The sequence below is a fragment of the Oreochromis aureus genome, linkage group 5 (genome assembly GCF_013358895.1).
Source record: "Oreochromis aureus strain Israel breed Guangdong linkage group 5, ZZ_aureus, whole genome shotgun sequence".
Lineage (NCBI taxonomy): Eukaryota > Metazoa > Chordata > Actinopteri > Cichliformes > Cichlidae > Oreochromis > Oreochromis aureus.
In genome coordinates, this window is record NC_052946.1 from 15867567 (window position 1) to 15886754 (window position 19188).

At 41.1% G+C, this 19188-nt stretch overlaps 3 protein-coding genes across 6 annotated transcripts in view; 2 read left to right on the plus strand and 1 right to left on the minus strand.

Moving 5' to 3' along the window:
- Positions 1 to 1370, minus strand: part of ppfia4 (PTPRF interacting protein alpha 4) — a 64949-nt gene extending 63579 nt beyond the window's left edge. The window contains exons 1-2 of the mRNA XM_039612455.1: positions 981 to 1370; positions 548 to 848 (exon numbers count right to left, since the gene is read on the minus strand). Coding sequence (XP_039468389.1) covers positions 548 to 805 — 258 coding nt within the window. The 5' untranslated portion in view covers positions 806 to 848; positions 981 to 1370. The remainder of the gene's footprint in view (positions 1 to 547; positions 849 to 980) is intronic.
- Positions 1371 to 5556: 4186 nt separating this feature from the next.
- Positions 5557 to 12078, plus strand: tmem183a (transmembrane protein 183A). 3 transcript variants are annotated; one of them, XM_031747661.2, is made up of 8 exons: positions 5558 to 5789; positions 6059 to 6148; positions 6224 to 6394; positions 7594 to 7753; positions 8126 to 8306; positions 8940 to 9020; positions 9755 to 9910; positions 10691 to 12078. In XM_031747661.2, the coding sequence occupies exons 1-8, from the start codon at positions 5726 to 5728 to the stop codon at positions 10874 to 10876; spliced, it is 1089 nt and encodes a 362-aa protein (XP_031603521.1). In that variant the 5' UTR covers positions 5558 to 5725; the 3' UTR covers positions 10877 to 12078. The 3 variants fall into 3 exon arrangements, with proteins under 3 accessions (XP_039468401.1, XP_031603521.1, XP_031603522.1); XM_031747662.2 differs by having other exon boundaries at positions 5559 to 5789; positions 9758 to 9910; XM_039612467.1 differs by lacking the exon at positions 8940 to 9020 and having other exon boundaries at positions 5557 to 5789.
- Positions 12079 to 13107: 1029 nt separating this feature from the next.
- The window catches only part of tfeb (transcription factor EB), a 30297-nt gene continuing 24216 nt past the window's right edge, over positions 13108 to 19188 (plus strand). For both annotated transcript variants that reach the window (XM_039612458.1, XM_039612456.1), the window contains exon 1: positions 13108 to 15044. The gene's annotated coding sequence lies outside the window, so the exon portion shown is untranslated. The remainder of the gene's footprint in view (positions 15045 to 19188) is intronic.

Below are 19188 nucleotides of genomic sequence, written 5' to 3' on the forward strand. Positions count from 1 at the left end.
ACTACATTACCTTTCTGCCTACTAGACATTTAGATCTTCCTTTCTGGCATACTGCCACTTATGAGCTTTTGATGTGATATGGGCCTGCATATCCCCATCATCTTCACAGATATCCCAAGACGTGAAGGAGTGTTAGATGGGATCCCCAGAAGATATAGTCTATAAATATTAAATTACATTTTAACAGGGGTGCTATCCCAGGGTCTCAAATTCTGGCATCAGAGCAAGATCTACCTTGCTCACTGAGCTATTACCACCAGACCTATGCCATTCATTCATTCACATTTTTATTTAAATCAGCACAACTCTTGATCGTAAGCCGCTATGTTTTTTGTGCCAAAGACTTTTGGGGCCCAGCATAGCTGACTTTGATTGGCTAGTGATCCCCATGACCAACCTATAACCTCTCATCACATAACTCGGCAAATCATAGCAACAAACCGAACAGGGAGGATGCTTCTCCCTCTTGGAACCCCCCCCCCAAGGCCATCTAATCCCACACCCAAACCTGACTCTCCCCCTCCTTCAAAGGCCGGCTGCTCCTCACCTGAGGCAGCGCGGCGTTGATCTGCCGCTGGAGCACGTCCCTCTCGTGCAGCGCCCCCTGCAGCTTGGTTTGAGACTGAATGAGGGTCTCTTGAGTCTCCCTGAGGGACTCCAGCAGCTTGTCCCTCTCGTCCAGCATGTTGACCATGAGTTGTTCGAAGTTGGCCTCCTGGTCCGAGCCGTTCGGGACCCCGCCGGTGCCTCTCGGAGGACCAGCCGAGTCTCCTTCGCTGATGGTCGGCATCACCTCACACATCATCTTTCCTGCTCTGTGGTCTGGGCAACGCTATAGGACAGTGTCGCTGTCGGGATTAAGAAGGAATATGTGTATGCGTGGGGGTTATAACCCTCATAAACAGATTTACAGTAACTGATAAATAGGGCCCATTAACGCCCCGTAGCAACGCACATTCAAGGCAATCGCAGTTACGCACCTTACTCCCAGCACGCTGGAGCTCTATTTCTCATGCATCAAACGTGCGATCTTACGCTTTATATCGCCATACCTAATCAGAGTGACTGAAACGGTGAGACGACCGCTGACGTTTCATCCATATTAACCGGCGTTTTTTCACCCCGTGAGCCGATCCGCCCTGCCCGGCGCGCCATGCACTCACATGTACAAATCCCGGCGTGATGTGATTGACAGCTCAGCTCAGAGATAGACGGGTACGTTTGGAGGGGTGGTGCCCGCGAGCGCGACGGAGATCATAGTAGGTACACTAATAGGGAAATTAAAAAAAGCAGCAGTAAATATCGGGGAGGAGATCGGCGTCCTTATTCCCGTGGATAGTGAGAGCGACTCTTATCTGCATCCGCCTTCTCCGCTTCCATCTCTTCACACCGCCGCCGAACCGATGTTCACTCCTCCTCCCAGTCCCTCTGTCACAGAAACACACACACTCGCTGGCGCGCGCCCCCACAAACCCACGCGCACACATACACACACTGCAGTTGTCACCACCAGGCTATAGAGCTTTGGGAATACTGGGACCTAGTCCCCAGGATTACCCTATAAACGTCTGCGCCATGTGTGCATAATACAGGAGTGAAGTGATCATTTATGTCCCCTCGAATCAACATTCTACATTTAGACTACACAATACTGCAAGATGTGGCTCAGAATTCAACCTTAATTGCTGAAGTGTAATTAACTTCTCACATCAGCACCACTAAGCACATTGCTGACCTGACAGCTCCTGGGACTCGATGCCCATTCTAGTGGCATCAATTCAACCAAGCTGAACACAGTGTATCTAGTGTGGAGCGCACCCTGGAGGACTTGAAATGAACCCGAAGATTGCAAGCGTTAGGCAAATTGGGGACGTAAACTTGAAAAAGAAATCACCGCGGGTATAGCATTTTAGCCAGTCTGTCATTTTTGATGTGCAATGTGCAACCATTGACCTATGTCAGCTGCACACTGTGTCAGACATCAAGAGACTTTTAATGTTTATTTCTCACGACTTTTTATGAGTCATTGTGGGTTTGATGTATTGCTTTTAGATTTCTTTTATAAATAAGCACCAATTTCAAAAATATAACCAATTTCAAAAATATAAAAAAAACACTCATCTTGATCTGTGTTCAAGTCGCAGTGGCAATGCTATTATAAATATCTTTAAAAACAGGAATACAGTATTTCCAGGTTCTCCAGTGCAGCTCTCCATAACAGTCCCAGTTTCTCAGGTTCTGCGGTGCAGCCCTCCACAGCAATCCCAATTTCAGTTGTGCAGCCCTCCACTATAGTCCCATTTTCTGCAGTGCAGCTCTTCACAACAGTCCCAGTTTCTCGGGTGGGCCTTTGGGAAAATGAATTGTTGATTTAGATTGCTGTTTGAAGGCATTCTGTGTGTTGCAGTTTTGTGATTCTTACTTTTAGTGGTTCTCCGTGGTTCTCTCAAAACTTAAAAGAATATGTAGCAACATTTTCTCACGTAACACACTAGAGCTCTCCCACATAACTAAGCCACTGCATTTTGGAAAATCAACTGTAATCGCTGTTATCATTTGAAAAAACAAACAAACTGTGAAACATGATGAAAAAGCGATTTATATAAAAGTGATGAACAAAGAGAAGACAGTTATGACTGATCAGGTTTGTAATAATATGTGCAGATGGGCCTTTGCAGCTAGTAAAGACAAAACTGGATGTCACTGAGATATCACATGTGAGAATGTATAAATTCTTCCTGAACGACAGAGAAAAATTAATTGAAGCTGGAGATTTTTGAATGAGATGTGTGACAACATCTGAATGATATGTCACAGCTCATGCCAACCAGATGTAATTTTAATAACCCCACAACCACTACTTCATCATGTTTAGCTTTCATAGCCATGAAAAGGTTGCTAATGTAATTTCAGGCACGCTCTATATGTACTAATGTAGAGTTGCTAAATATTAATTTTCAGTCCAAATAATATCACAACTGCAACTGTCCAAGCTTTTGAGTTTTTAGAAGCAGTGTTGGTTGTTTAACACCACCACCTAGTGGTAGAACAGATTGTCTGCAGAAGTGCTTCCAACCAACATTTATAATGCTGACATAGGTGCATTCTTTTCAACAGAAGCATGTTTAGTTTAAGTAAATGAAACTGTTTTTGAATTCGATCTTTATTCCTCTCACAGAAAATTCAGCATGCTGCCTTGAGTGGCTGGCAATTTAAACTCCATGGTGTTGGGATTCAGAGATTCTTTTATTGTTACCATATAACCTGCCTTATGATAAATGCATTAATAACATGTTTTACAGTATTATTTTATCAGTAATATTTCTTACAGGGTTCATATTGCATTGAATATGTTTGTCATCACATTGACCTTTCTATTCACAGGTTGAGTTCATTCCATACACAATGCATATCTGTGCTTGTTTAGAGTTGATGTTCCATCTAAGAGGGTTTTAAGCTTCACTGGTGAGAGTGTCCAGGTGATACATGTTGAGGGAAGATGAGAACATAGCAGGTTAATTGCATGCATGCTTACAATACACATTAAATCTAGTAGCAGGCCTGAGCGAAGGCCCAAGTGTCTTCTGCTTCTTTTTGAGACTTGCTGCAATTCAGTCTACTTAGTGATTGGTGATGAGGGTCCATTAATAGCCCTTAGAGACCCTGAAGCTTGAAGTTTATTACCTTAAAAGGCAAGTGTTATAGAAAAGAGAAGTTATATGACTGTTTATAGTTATTAAGATGTACGAGATGTGCTCATGTCTGTAAACAATGTATTTTTGACCTGTATTGACGTGTATGTGTGGGCGTCAATTTTCTATGCTATAAAACCAGCGTTCAATGTATTTTTGTCAGAGGAAGACATATGCTGATGGTTCCTCTCCTGTGTTAATAAACTCATCGTTTGATTGCATTTGTCTGGAGCCTCTGTCGTTTGTTGTCTGGTCTGCAGTTGATCGATCTTGCTTCAATGGCCAGAAGTTACTTTTTATTTTTTTTATTATGTATGTTAAAAGTATTTTAAAGATAATGTTTTTGTTGTATTTATACAGTCTTTGTTTTAGTTCTAAATTGTTTTTTGAATGGTAGGTTATAATTATAATCATTATTGTTGTTATTATTAATATTACTGTTAATAATAATAATAGTAATAATAATAAGAAGACAAAGAAGAAGAAGAAGAAGAAGAGGAAGAAAAGAAGAATTTATTAATCAGTTAGTTAATTTTTTTCCTTACATTTCTCACTATCTACAAACATGTTATTTGGGGTGGTCATTTCAAATACTATTGTGTATTTACTGGGAACTATTTAACTCACGCTCAAAGATCACCCATCCCACTCAACTCCCAAATGACAAGGCATACTTGTGGTGCACCAGTGTCATGGCAGAGTTTGCACTGGAGCTCATTTTGGTTTAGTTTTCTGAACCTTTTCTCAGCTGTAGTAGTCATCAGCTTCGCTTATTTCTCCTGTTTGTGCATTGCTCCACACAATTTAATTGTAAACAATATTATTATTTTAAGTTTAGTTCAAGTTTTGAGCAATATCACTGTACAGATAAGTGAGATTTTCCCAATCTTAATCATGAAGCAAGTGGTTGGCACTGTTGCTTTAAAGCAAGAAGGTTCTCAATGTGACATTCTTGGTTGTCTAGGCTTTTCTGTGTGAGATTTGCATGTTCTTTGTGTGCAGATGACAATCTGGTAATCAGGGTGCACTTTAGAATTTATTTTATTATTGCTGTTGTTATCCCAGTTGCTTTCTTGTTAAATAAAGATGCTGTGTTGCAAAAAAGAAATATCTTTTGAAATGAAGAGAGGTCGTAATGTGTTCGACAGCACTGTGCAGCTATGGATCTGAGACCTCTAAGGGGTTGATAACAGCTCTGACTGCAGCGAAGAAGTATATTATTTTATTCTTATCTCCTCTGACTCTGAGTCTAACGTCTGAGGAGATGAGAGAGATGCTTTGATGTTACTTAGTTGTTAAAGGGTAATTTGCAATGCCCAGATATTTGAGGACAACCTCTGCCTTTTGATCTCTAAAATGCAGGAGGACTTTCTGTGGAAAAAAAAAAATATTGTCACAGTTTAACAACAGTGCTGCCTGGGAAAGTTTTGGTATGCTCAGGTTTTTTGACACTATTACAAAATCACTAAATACAGTACAGAATTCATAATGAATTCTTTTCCCTCTCCATCTAATGGTAAGTCTGCGTGGCTCAGTGATGTCTTGGCAGCTTTAATGGTACATTAGCGGCAGAGTGACACAATACCTCTTCTTTTATGACATCAGTGTGATAACACTTCAGCCAGGCAGCACTCGCTGGAGAATCAAGCAATCAAAAACGTGAGTAATCCGTCTGGCATCCATATTTACATGCAGTCATCCTCAAAAAGTAAAAACATATATAATTCACCTTAAAGCTATTTTATAATAATAAAAAAAAATTAACAGGTTTTAAGTGGCATACAAGCTGTGGTCCCGATAGATGACTGAAATCTTAACAATCGCCTAATGATGGCAGTAGTGTACGGAAAAGAGCGAAAACGGTACTCTCGCGTTATTTGCAACATCACGTCAGTCCATGATGGCTGAAGATCCTGGCGGAACACTTTCCAATTTCTCTGTGATTTTTCTTTCTTTCTCTTTACCTCAGCTTGCCATAGAGACATGGCAGGACTCACAGCCACGTTAAGCGTCCACAGATCTTTGGTATCGTCATGCCCAAGAAAGGGAACCGAAAACGGCTGAAATTTAAGGCCGGGGACGTTTGTTCGGAATCAGGTAGGATATGATTAGCCAGAAAGCTAGCCCGCCTTCTGCTCCCTTCTCACATTCTGCTGAAGTTTCTGTCATGTTCCCCCAACTTCATAAAGCCAAAAGGCATTCTGCGGTTTTACAGGTGACCAATGCGATTTGCAGTGTTTGTGTTATTCTTTTAAGACGGCAAGTTCATTTGAAATCACGTGACAGGTCAGCAGGGTGCGCTGGTAAGCTTCAAAACTGTGACACTGTGAAAAGTTCAGCTAATGATCTGCTGTTGTTTTCCTTAGTCACTGTAGCTGATTATGCTGATGCCGACCCAGCCGTTGTGAAGTCGGGAAGGGTGAAAAAGGCTGTTGTAAATGCGATTGAAAAAGAAGGTAAAGCTTTGATGACTGAAGTTATACTGTGGTTGATTCCTGTCCTGGTGCTTTACTTATAATCTTCTGTTTCAGTGAAATTACTCTGCGGCCTGGAAGCATCGCAGGGTGCTGTAGAGGAAGTCCTCTCCTCCGCAGTAAGCGTCAAAGCAGACGCTTTGGGCAGTAGCGACGAGCAGGACCCTGAAGAAGATGGAGAAAACGAAACTAAAGTGTCCCGCAAAAAGAAGAACAAGAGGAGAAAGGGTATCATTTCACTTTAGCATTAATGTTACACCATGACAGTGTACTAGTATTAAGAAAGAGTGAAATATCCATTCAATAAAGGTAAAAAAAAACAACCCAAGTCTCACAACAGTCAACTCATTTTGGGGTAAGCTGTTGCTCATTCGTCTAGCAACTGGAAGGTCAGTGGTTTGATCCCTCCCACCTCTAAAGCTTATAGACGGATTCTTAGCAAGATGCTGAATCCTGACTTACTCTGGTGGATCCACTGGAGTTTGATGGGGTGTGAACATTAGGGTAAGGACACACAGACAAAAGCACCTGTACACATGAATGTGTGTAAATGAGGTTTGTAGTGTGAAGCGCTTTAAGTGCTTAGATTGAGTAGAAAAGGACTATATACCAGTCCATTTACCATTACTGTTAATACAACAAGCAGTCTCAACAGCAGGTCGGGAACAGTTTTGCTCCACTTCAGAAAACACTGCAATCAATCAAAAGCACACTAATTGAACAAACACTCTCTGAATTCCATACCTGATTAGTTTCATTGCAGCCCATGACAAACGTACGCATTCATACAAAAGCCTGTGCAGTCTGGCTGACTGGGGAGTGACCTGAGTGAAGTCAACTTCTATTGTAATGGGGAGGCAAGCAAATGCAGCCAAACAGACATTAAAAAAAGATAACTAGTCCTGCAGCAATGGATCACTGGTAATCTGCCTAGAAACTAATTCTCAATATTAAAACTTCATTAGAGAGACATTTCAAAGCATAGCACTACAGGATTAGTATTAAAATACCTGGTCAATCTATCCTCACTGACCAGCAGCTGCTTCCACTCTCAAAGGGGCCCAGGTTTAGAATATAGAAAACTAGATATGAAAAAACTTGCAAAAAAAAAAAATATACTTAAAACACTACAAAGCAATACATTTATTCCTGCACACTAATATTCTGTGACACCAACAGGGAGAGAGGTGTGCACTTTCCTCACCCCACTGGTCTGATAGCAACTCACAAAACATCTGTTCCACCTATAATTGATTTTATATACACAACACAGCTAAGTAAGATGTGCACCTTTTTTACTTCAATGCTAACGGCCACATTAAGTATATAAATCACAAAAATTTGTGGACCATTGTGCAATATACATTTCGAAGCTAGTACATTTAACTTGGTACTGATTGTGTTTTGTTTGTTTGTTTTCTTCACAGAAAACAGTGAGAGCAGTGATGGTGTAGATTATCCGGTGGACATTTGGTTGGTGCTCTCCTCCTATATTCGGCCTGAGGATGTGTGCAGATTTGCTCTAATCTGTAGGAATGCCTGGACGGTCACTTGCACTGCAGCTTTTTGGACCAGGCTCTACAGGAGGTGAGGTGGTTTTGTGATTACTTGCGTACTGGCACTGATAAAAATATTGACACAGAGTAGTCGAGTGTTTGTGATTTCCACTGTTGAAGGCACAGTATACGTTTATGATCTGCTGCTTACTGGATTCATGCATTTGAACGGTGCTATGTGATTCACTTACAGCAGTAGTTCATGTGGAGTACAAGGAAAATGTATAGTTTTCATGCTCCCACCTCTGAGATTTGTATATATTGCCAGCATAGGGGGAAATAAAACAGAGTAGCACATCATTAATGTTGTGATAGAAGCGGTGAATGCAGTGAAAACAGTGTGATTAGTCCTAGTTAACATCACTTCACATCATTCCTCCTTTTCTGCTCTCTCTTTTTAAAGACACTACAGGATTGATGTTGAGCTGCCATTTCGCCTCCAGCCTGTCTCTGTTGAGAAGATGCGTTTCTTACGGGCTTGTGTGATTCGCTCCCTTTTCCATTTATATGAGCCGTTCACCTTGCGCGTGTCAAAGATTCCTCCACTGCCAGAATCCACACCCACTACCTTACTCAACTCCAAGGTAAAGCTCCTCAAAGACCTTTTTATTATAGTTGAGGTGGAGCTGTTTGATATACCTGCAGTCATATGCAAACAGATGGATCTATTTGCGTATGACTGATACTTGTGTGTGATCTCTGCTTTGTAGTTGGATAGAAAAAAAATTCTGTGTTTTCACGACTATTATCAACATTGATATGATTTTAGACTTGAGGATGCAAGTTAGTACTAGACCAGGGGTGGGCAATCTCAGTCCACGAGGGCCGGTGTCCCTGCAGGTTTTAGATCTCACCTTGGGTCAACACACCTGAATCACATGATTAGTTTGTTACCAGAGAACTTCAGGACATGTTGAGGAGCTAATTTAGCCATTTAAATCAGCTGTGTTGGTTCGAGGACACATCTAAAACCTGCAGGGACACCGGCCCTCGTGGACTGAGATTGCCCACCCCTGTACTAGACCAAACTTTCTTTTATGTGAAGGACTTTCAGTGTGGCTTTACTGAAAACTCTGATCTCAGTTTTTTCACATGAAAAATGCATATTTCTCAGTTTGCTTAACTTCCTTTCCAAGAAATAACTACGAACATCTGGAAAGAGGAGAACTCCCAGCTAGAATTTCATTGTGTAAATGTCTGCCTTTTTCCTTTTACAGTGTTTACTTTTCTGGGTCAAAAAGGTGTCGGGGACTCGGTCTGAAACATTGTGGGAGTTCAACTTTAAATTTTTAAAGCAGGTAACATCATTTGCCATCATTTTATTTGGGGTGGGCATTTCTAATACTATAATGTATTCTCTGGGAGCTATTCGACTCATCCTCAAAGATCACCCACCCACCTCTACTCACAAATGACAAGGCGTACTTGTGGTGCACCAGTGTCATGGCAGAGTTTGCACTGGAGCTCATTTTGGTTTAGTTTTCTGAACCTTTTCTCAGCTGTAGTAGTCGTCAGCTTCGCTTATTTCTCCTGTTTGTGCATTGCTCCACACAATTTTCTTCTCTATGCTGGAAACCCGTAGTTCTATTTTTGTAGTTTAATGCTGGTTGGCAAACGACTTCTAGGTGCATTATTGCCACCATCTGGCTGTAGAGGTGCATTACATTCTGTGAAGCACTGGAAGAAGTAATTTTAAGAGACGTAGACAATACAGAAACTTTTCTGTGTGATTAAACTAATATTTTAATAATTGAAAATAAATCATAACCATCCTCTTATATCCCCACATATGTAGGTATGTAGAGACTAAGATACAGCGGTTGAGTTTGATGATGTATCTTATTAGCCTCAGATAAAAGGAAAGTGCTTGAAAAAGCTGTTTCTCCATCCATTTAGGTTCACTGCTTAATGTAGACTGACTCATTCATCGCTAGCAACATTTCTGACAAACACTCTGTTGACTCTGGCTTATTGTGAGTTCTGCTTTCATGTTTTCTGTTTTAAATGTCTCTCTCTGGTGTCTTTGTCTCAGCAGGGAAACAGTAGGAATGGTTGTGCCAAGTCCTTGCGTATGCCTAGACAGTACGAAGATGTTCACATGAATCCGGACTCTGACTGCTATGTGCTTCAGGTCACCACCCTCAACTTCATCTTCACCCCAGTAGTCATGGGCATGACGCTGAGCCTGGCAAGTAGCTCACGTTGTTTTGGGTTTTTTTTGCCTGCTTTAATGTTCCTTTGAGTACTGGCGTGTGTTATTCTGCAGCTGATCTTTACAAGGTAGCGGTGTCAAGTGCTGCCTATAAAGTTTTTAAATGTATATAAAAAGAGTTTTACTCTTTTTACTCAGTGAAAGCAGCTGTCTCATGGCATACACAAACAATCAGTAGGTTGTTGTGGTAACTCTTGTTTGAATTGATTGATGCTTAAAATAAATTTAATACTCCTCCCTAGTATATTATTTTAGACAATTGACATTAAATAGCATTAAGATTAAAGAACAAAGATCTGGATGAAGATCACAACTATTAATTCAGCTGATGTGACTCATTAGTATGCTTTACCAGTTAATTATTTTTAAATGGCTGTGTTAAAGTGTTAAATGGCTTGAAATAAGTTGAAGTTAAAAAAGGAAATGTGATCAAAATGCAGTTCAGTGTCAGTGAAACTGCATCTGCAACTTTTGATCAATCACACAGGAAGGCTTCAGAGAGCTCTTATGTACTGTTCTGTTGAGTTTTACTAAACACCAGCTTTAGTCTTAACGTCATTCATTGACATACTTGGAAATACAAAATTTTAACCCTATGTGTTGTTGATAATATAAGGCATTTTTACTTTTCTTTTTCCAAAAATCTTCTGTTAAATAAAGTGACTGTATATGTTTCCTCACCTGACAAAGGGTTCATTCTTCTTCTGAGCTACAGACTAGAAACTCATGGACTTCTCTCCTTGTTTTGCCTCCTAGTTCACAATAAATGTAAGCACAGACATGCGCCACCACCGCGTTCGGCTTGTGTTCCAGGACTCGCCACTCCAACGGGGGAAGAAAAGAGCGGATCTAGGTGGGACCCAGGTGGTGTTGGATCCTGTACACAGTGTGAAGCTCATGGACTGGTGGCATCCACAGTACCCCTCCTTAATCTACTCATGAGTCTCTCTTCTCAGCCCCTACTACAGCAGGCCATTGCATCAGGAACCTCATTATTATCTCGCTACACTCATAAAAGACGATACTTGATGATCTGTATATCATGTTCAGTGAAGGTTTTTTGCAAATACACATTTTGATTGTGATTGTTAGATGTTTAGTAAAAACCAACACTGAATTGAAGTGAGACGGTCTGGTCATAGACACATGGGAGAGGGGACCCTGTCGTATAATTGTTGCGATTTTTCACAGATTACATTGCTGCATGTTGAATATACATGTATAACACATTTTCTACTCTGGATAAAAAAATCAGAAAGATCATAAAGGGATTAAAAGGGTGGGAAAATTGTACTTTGTTAGATATTTGATTTTATAGACGCTTGAAAATTCTTAAAATACTTTGGCATGTTACTGCAACAACCTTTGGATTGATTTTAATTTGAAGCATCCTCACTTAGTATTATGTGAAAAAGATTGAATCAGCTCTGCACTGAAGGGGCCAAAGAGATGATTTACCTCAGACATCATCTGCTGATGCAGGCAGTGTTTTGTTTTCGCTTTTTCTTGGTTAATAAGATCTTGATTGCCTTGCTGACTCTGTGAGCTGTGTTCTGTACTGCCACCCTTGCAGTGTTTCTTTACTCTCAACTTTGAACGTGTTCACTGTCTTCATGTGTGATGAATGTGTGTACAGTTTTACCAGTCACATGATGATGGTGGGGGGAGCTACCGCTGATACTGATTTATCCATACATGTGTTTGACAGAGTCACAGTAGACCTTTTTTTTCCACCCACAGCAGACAGTTTGACTTTGGGAACAGTTTGTGAAAGCACAGGTGGAGTTATTGATGATGTAATTTTGCTATGTTTCTCAGTAAGCTATTACAGCATGCAAAAGAGTAAGACCTCCCCCAGGTGGAACATAATCATTCATCAACCTGTGCTTTCCTGCTGTGACAAATTAAAAAGTCTGTTTAACCTGAACTTATTTGCACATCTGTTGTGGGGTAAGAAGTCATTAGATTTAACCATATGCAGTTGCCATAATGTCTTTTTGGTGGCATTACCCAGTAGCAGAGGACGGCTAGTTTTTCTGGTTGGCAGCTGCTGATTGCTTTCGAGTCGGGGACTAGTTTTAACAAATGAAAGTTTCATTGATAAATCACTGTAGTGAAATAAAAACTGAAACTGCCCTATCAGAGTTCTCTGGGTTGCCTTTGAAATGTTGAACAATGTATTGTTTTTATTTCCCTCTTATGCTCATAGTAGGTATAACCAAAGACTTTATAAGGGACCATTTTACCAGTATAAAACCAGTCACAGATGATCCACATAACTGAGATGAGAATTTTCGGCTCCAACGTGCACCGGATAATCCTCCTTCACATCTCATATGTGTGAAGGTTTTCTCATGCTGCTTCTTTTTTGAGTTTGTTCTGTATTGAGAAATATGACACTGGGATCCATTCAAAGTAAATATACTGCTCAAAAAACAAAACAAATGTCAGATCTCAGTGGGGGGAAAAATGCGGATCTTTTTACTGATATTTGTGATATCTGGAAATGCATCGGGAACAAAAAGATGCCACATCGAGATTAAAATGATCAACCTACAGAGGGCTGAATTCAAAGTCTCCCTGAAAATCAAAGTGAATAAATGATGCAGCATGCAGTTCACTTTGTTTTATTGGATTTGGGTCAGGTGAGTGTGGGGGACAGTCGATGGTATTAATTCTTTAATCCTCCAGGAACTTCCTGCATCGTGATACTTAATGGCAGTCAGGATAATGTTGCCTAGCCTGTAGAGGTCTGTGGGTCCTTCTATTGATACGCCGCCTCAGACCATCACTGACCCACCGCTAAACTGGTCATGTTGAGTTCTAATGTATCAAAAAGTATTCATGGGGCTTCACTTATTCCACATTTTGTCATGTTACAGCCTTATTCCAAAATGGATTAAATTAGTTTCACCTCAAAATTCTACACACAATACCCCATAATGACCAAGTGAAGAAAAAAAAAAACTTCTTGCAAATGTATTAAAAATAAATAACATCCACATAGGTATTCACAGCCTTTGCCATGACACACAGGTACAACTGAGCTCAGCTGCGTCCTGTTTTCACTAATCGTCTGTCACACCTTTATACAACTTGATTGGAGTCCACCTGTGGTAAATTCAGTTGATTGGACATGATTTGGAAAGGCACGTACCTGTTTATATAAGGTCCCATAGCTGACCAATCATGTCACAGTACAAACCAAGCCATGAAGTCCAGGGAGATGTAACGAGGCACAGATCTGGGCTGCAATACAGAAGTGTTTTTACAGCATTGAAGGTCCCAGTGAGCACAGTGGCCTTCATCATCTGTAAATGGATGAAATTTGGAACCAGTAGGACTCTTCCTGGAGTTGGCAGCCTGGCCAATTTAAGTGATCTGTGTACAAGAACCTTAGTCAGGGAGGTTCACTCTGTCAGAGCTCTGGCATTGCTTTGAGGAGAGAGGAGACCCTTTTTGAAGGACAACCATTTCTGCAGCATTCCACCAATCAGGCCTGTATAATAGAGCAGTCAGATGGAAGATAACCCTCAGTAAAAGGCATATGACAGCACACCTGGAGTTTACCAAAAGGACTGATGAAACAAAGGCTTTAAAATATTGAAGACCTCTTTTTCTTAATCAAGATTGAAGTCTCTGGTTTAAATGCCAAGTGTCATGTCTGGAGGAAACCATGTACCACCCATCACTTGGCCAATACCATCCTTACAATGACTCATGGTGGTGGCAACATCGTGCTGGGGATCTTTTTGGCAGAAGGAAATGGGAGGCTATTCAGGGTCAAGGGAAAGATGAATGCAGCGACGTAAACGGACATCACTGATGATATCCTACTCCAGAGCGCTCAGGACCTTTGGCCTGGGGTGACCGTTCATCTTGCAGCAGAACAAAACCCCTAAGCACACAGCCATGATGACAAAGGAGTGCCTTCAAGACAACTCTGTAAATGTCTTTGAGCAGCCCAGCCAGAACCCAGACTTGAACCTGATTGCACTTCTCTGGAGAGAAGTGAAAATTGCTGTACAGCAACAAATTGCATCCAACCTGATGGAGCTTAAGAAGTTCAAAGTGCAAAGAAGAAAAAGAGCCCCCAAACAGGTGTGCTACACTTGTAGTATCATGCTCAAAAAGACCTGAGGCATTAATTGCACTTCCAATAAAGAACTGAGCAAAGGCTGTAAATACTTGCCTACTTTTTCCCCTTATGGGTTATTTTGTGGAGAATTTTGAGGTGAAAAATTAATTTGAATGTGTTTTGAATAAGGTTGTAACATGACAAAATGTGGAACAAGTGAATAGCTTTGAATACTTTCTAGATACACTGCATCACCTCATGCTACCTGCAGTGACACTGACCCCAGCCACATGCAAAACTAGTTTAAATGAAACGGCAAAAGATGGGGGAGGGGCGGTGACCTCCACCTGGAAAAACCATTACTGTTGTGGGGGGTTCTCATAGTTGCCTTTTTAGTGCACCTGTGAATTTCATTAACGCTAAAGCAGCTGAACTTGATTAACAACCCCCTGTCCTACCTGACTAACCAGATCAACACCCCAGAAGTTTAACTGACTTGAAGCTATGATGTCATTCAAAAGTGTTTAATTTTGAGCAGCGTGCAACAAAGACTGACATTTGATCAGTCAACGGGCTGCACGATGAAACAGTCATAACAGCTAATAGCCTTTTCCTTTCGTTTAGTTCTTTGAGTGCTTTTGTTGAAGGACTCGGAACTAACTTTGCAGTCAACAGGCATCACGTCACTACCTCAAAATAGCGCATCTTCTGCTTTACGCGATGTAAAAACTACATTTCCCACAAGGCCGTTGTGCGCTTTGCCATTGGCGGTGGCACAGGTGACCGCGGACGCTCTGAGTTGTGACAACTTGACCGTCAAAACGAAAACAAATTGGCTAAGTGTCATCGGTTGCACACGCGCTGTCGGTGTGTGGAAATACGGGGAAAGTCAAACCTTTTAAACCTTGGTTTAAAACTCAGCTTGTGATAGCTTCTGACGGACTTGCTGCCAGAACATATAGAAGTGGCCACGCACTTTTTTTTTCTCCTGAGCTTGACTCTTTACTTTGTACTGTCTGACCTTCAGAGCGGGTAAGTTAGATTTCACCAGCGCTACTGAAACTGTTAGCCTCTGCTGAACCGCTGCTGCCTCTGGAAACCCCGTGAAAAGAAAAGTGCGCGTTTCTCTCTTTTAACGCAAACTTGGGCGATTTATCGACTTAAAAGGGAATGGATTAGATTGAACTAATTGATTATGTAGCCCTTTTGGCGAAATAAAAGACATAATTTCATCAAATAAATGCAAAAATGAATTGTGCATACAGGCTACAAACATTAGAAATTATACAGGGCATTTGTTCTACTCATGTATTTTTACCGCCTTGAATATATTTGTAGAAAGATTTGAGGCTTTCATGACACATTACAGAATTTACTGCATTAAATATTTTGTACGTGTAGTTTTAACCATGATTTAAATATAAAAACACATTTGCCTTTGTGATGAAGACCCTGGAACCACTGGTTCACAGTGGGCTGCACCACTTTTTCCCTTTTACTGTCCTCTGCGAGTCTGCTGGGAGCTGCCCCTCTTGCCATTTATAAGCTGCAGCCAGACCGGTATCAGTAACAACACCTCAGCCTTGGGGTATGCTGCTATGTATAAGTCTGTGACTGTACAGACTGTATTACTGCTCTGCTTGTTCAAGTGCTTACCTTTAAAGTTATGTAAGGTGCCAACGTGAAAATGATGAAGGCACCCCTGATTTATGCAGCCTTTCCTCTCAGCACAGAGCGCTATTCCTATTTCCATGTGTGTGTGCGCATGTGCTGTATGTATGTTAAGTGGAAAGTAGAGTTTAGCATGACAGTTGCTGTCTGGTAAAGCAGTGATAATAATTGACTCTAATGGCACATGCGTGGTTGGGTTTAACAGTTGTTTCACCATGAAGTGCAAGTTTTAGCTTGCTTTTTCTGGACTGTGGTTAAACTGTTTGACCAACAATTTACTTAGATATGACGTTCCCCAACCAAAGGTGAAATAAATTTAGATGAAGCAACTTATTTAAAAAAAAACAGATTCACATCAGCAGAATAATGTTTAGCATCAGCAACCCCTTATTTATTTACCCAACACCTTCCCCCCCCCCGATCCAGACCATGGGTGCAGTGGCTCAACGCCCCCCTTCCTGCCTGAGAACATGTGTGCGACTCTATATTACACCGTCAGCGTTTGGCATAAGACCCTCTTCTCTGACCCTTGGTCTCTGCAATCATACATACTGTTCCCCAGAGAGCAAAGTCGCAGTGGACATATCAGCAATCTGTTTGTATCATCTTTTGGGTCACTGCTTAAATTCATTTGTCTTTCCAGCTTCCATCCTTTCTGCACGTCTAACAGATCTGTGAAGCTTGGGTTTTGGGGAACTGCAGTGTGTTCCTTTTATTTGCGCTTGCCTTGAATCACTTCCAGTAAAATGAGTTTTGCACAGAGGTATCAATGAGGTCAGGGTTCATTGTGATACGTGAATATATGCACATGGGTTTTGATATAGAAGACAGGGAGAGCTGTGAGGCATGAGAACGTCTGTCTACATGTTACTGAAACACACAGACACCTACAGATAAGTATGCATGTGACTGGATTTAGATCTGACTATGGGAATAATGTATAATTTGAAATATGCATGATTAGAAACTTTCTTTTTTCCTTCTGCCTCCGTCTGGTTTACTTCTGGCTCTCTTTGTGTTTCTCCCTCATGACTGTAACCATGACTCTGTAGCCAATCAGAAAAGATGGAAAAACTGGGCATCGGCAATGGCAGATTGCTTAGCTGTAACTAATCTAGTGCTGCTGCATGCCAATAAACCATTTTAATTGAATTATTGCCTTGTCATTTTATCATGTGCCTTTCGGCATGTTTACATAACGGAGATTATACTGCTTATTAGTTAAACTTTCAAATAAATGATAGATTGCTGGAGATATATCTACATAGAGTCAATTGATATTGAAACTAAATTTATAAGATTAAATGTATTCATGTGCAAGGTGTCTGTGTAGCTGTTTAGACTCCTTTTGAACAAGCGTGAACAAGTGTAGGCACACAGATAAGAATGGGACTGATGTTCATCGTGAAACCAGCAGGGTTATGTAGTGCACACAATACGAGAGGGGCCAGGGTTATTAAACGCACAGAGCTGTGAGGTCACTGTCAGCAAGGTCAGAGGTCACTGGTCACAGTATGCAGAGCAGCAGTGACGCCTGATAGACTGACTGCACTCTAACTCTCTCCAATAGCACAGCTGCCACCTGTTCAGACAGAGCAGCAGATGAACCCAAAGTTGAGTTAAAGATGGAAACATCACAGGAAATGTGACCACATCAAGTATTCTAATTAAGATTTCATTTTAGTATTTCTGTTCTCTGATTTGTGTTCAACTTGGCACAGAAAGGCACAAATTAGTACAAGCATTGCATCGTGTGTGTGTGTGTGTGTGTGTGTGTGTGTGTGTGTGTGTGTGTGTGAGAGAGAGGGAGAGATGTTTTCAGCCTCATTGGGTATGTGTCTGCAGTCCGTTGGTGATGGGATTAATTTTCTTCAGGTAAACATAGGCAGGCAAGGTGTATACGCACGCACGCACACACACACACACACACACACACACACACACACCCTTGCACTCGCACACTGAGACACACAAGCACAGTGGCTTGGTTCAATGGATGTACTCTAGTGTGAAAGAGCATCAGGTGTGTGCAAACACAGCTTCATCCGTTTGCCATATGGACAGTTCTCCCATGACCTACACAGCTTTCTCAGCTCTTGTCCTTAGACCAGGACCGATCCTGGTGGTTTGCTGGATTTTCCTTAGAAATAATTTAAAAAAGGCAGACAGAAATATAACACAAACTACTGCATAAGGTTTTCACTGAAGCTCGGAGTTTTTCTAGAAAACCACGGGAATGACAGCGTGGCATGTGCTATATGACAACATGACCCATGATCTCCCAGAGGTAAGTGTGGGTGGGGCGTTTTAGGGCATGTGCTAAATGTGTGACTCCACTTCCTCATCTTATCTTCATTCCACAGTTTCACATCCTCTTTTTTTAACTGAGAGACAGTAGTGACAGGCTTGCTCAGTCTCGTTTCTCTCTGTAAGAATCGCTGCTCATCTGCATCTGTGAGTTATACACAACTGGGCAGCTGCAGTGTGTATTTCTACAGTTTTCTTATCATTGTGAACTGCAGTGATCAGTTGTAGTTGGTAGATGTGTCTCTCTTAAACATCATCTCGTACAATGGCCCACAGAAAATATTACAGTTACCTTTTGTCTCCTTATTAAGATGTTTTTCAGAAATATTAAACATAATGTTGCTGCACACTTAACACACAATGTGTGTGACATTTCAAAGTTGTTCACACAAACGGGAATGAATCAGTTATTGTGTTAAAAGCTTTTCTTAGTCAAGTAAAGTATGTGTAGTAAGTGTGTATAATGAATATGAAATGTGTCCTTGGTAGTTTCACTTCTTTCAGGAAGCTAACAGTTGATGTGCATTGTGAAATTAACACAAAAAATATAGATTTCAAGGTTCAGTGAAGCACTGACGATAAAAGATAGGTGTTGTATCTGCTTCTATTTAAGTTGTGCACAAACTCTTTCCATTTATAATCGTCTTCAGTGCTGTGAAAAGTAGTTCCAGCTGAACAGTTCAGTTCTTTACTAGGAACTTTCACATGTAGTCCACAGACTGCTTCCTTAATGTTATGCCCTGTGGGCTCCTCAAACAGGTTTTCATAATGTGATTCCAAGTGTTGTTGCTATTGACTGTACTTTGAAACCACTGGAAAACACAAATCTGCTTTCTCAAGATTATCTCACCAGCATATTTTTAGCTTAGATTTCAGGCTAGTTTTAAGGCATAAAAAAGGTCCAGGGAGAGTATTTATTGACTCACTGATGACTCATGATGCGACTGACATATTTATCCATATTGGATGCATAATCTTCTGCCTTTGACTAATTGTCTTTCGGATATGGCTGATATCCCAAATCCCTGGAACTTGTTATCATCTTGTGTTGACTTTACTTTTTCATCTAGGCTCAGAAATGTTCAATCCTCCTCAGCTTGTACCTTTTTGGGGGTGGGGTGGGGGAAGGTCATACTGAGCTCCACAGTGGGGTCACATTGCTTTTCATGTTTGTACTTGAAGATTTAAAACAACAACA

What these genes read in the sequence shown, in the direction of transcription:
- tmem183a (XM_031747661.2), top strand. Translation starts at nt 5,726, where the DNA reads ATGCCCAAGAAAGGGAACCGAAAACGGCTGAAATTTAAGGCCGGGGAC. An exon ending in GGACGTTTGTTCGGAATCAG is followed by an intron (nt 5,790 to 6,058) that starts GTAGGATATGAT and finishes TGTTTTCCTTAG; the next exon opens with TCACTGTAGCTGATTATGCT. An exon ending in AAATGCGATTGAAAAAGAAG is followed by an intron (nt 6,149 to 6,223) that starts GTAAAGCTTTGA and finishes CTTCTGTTTCAG; the next exon opens with TGAAATTACTCTGCGGCCTG.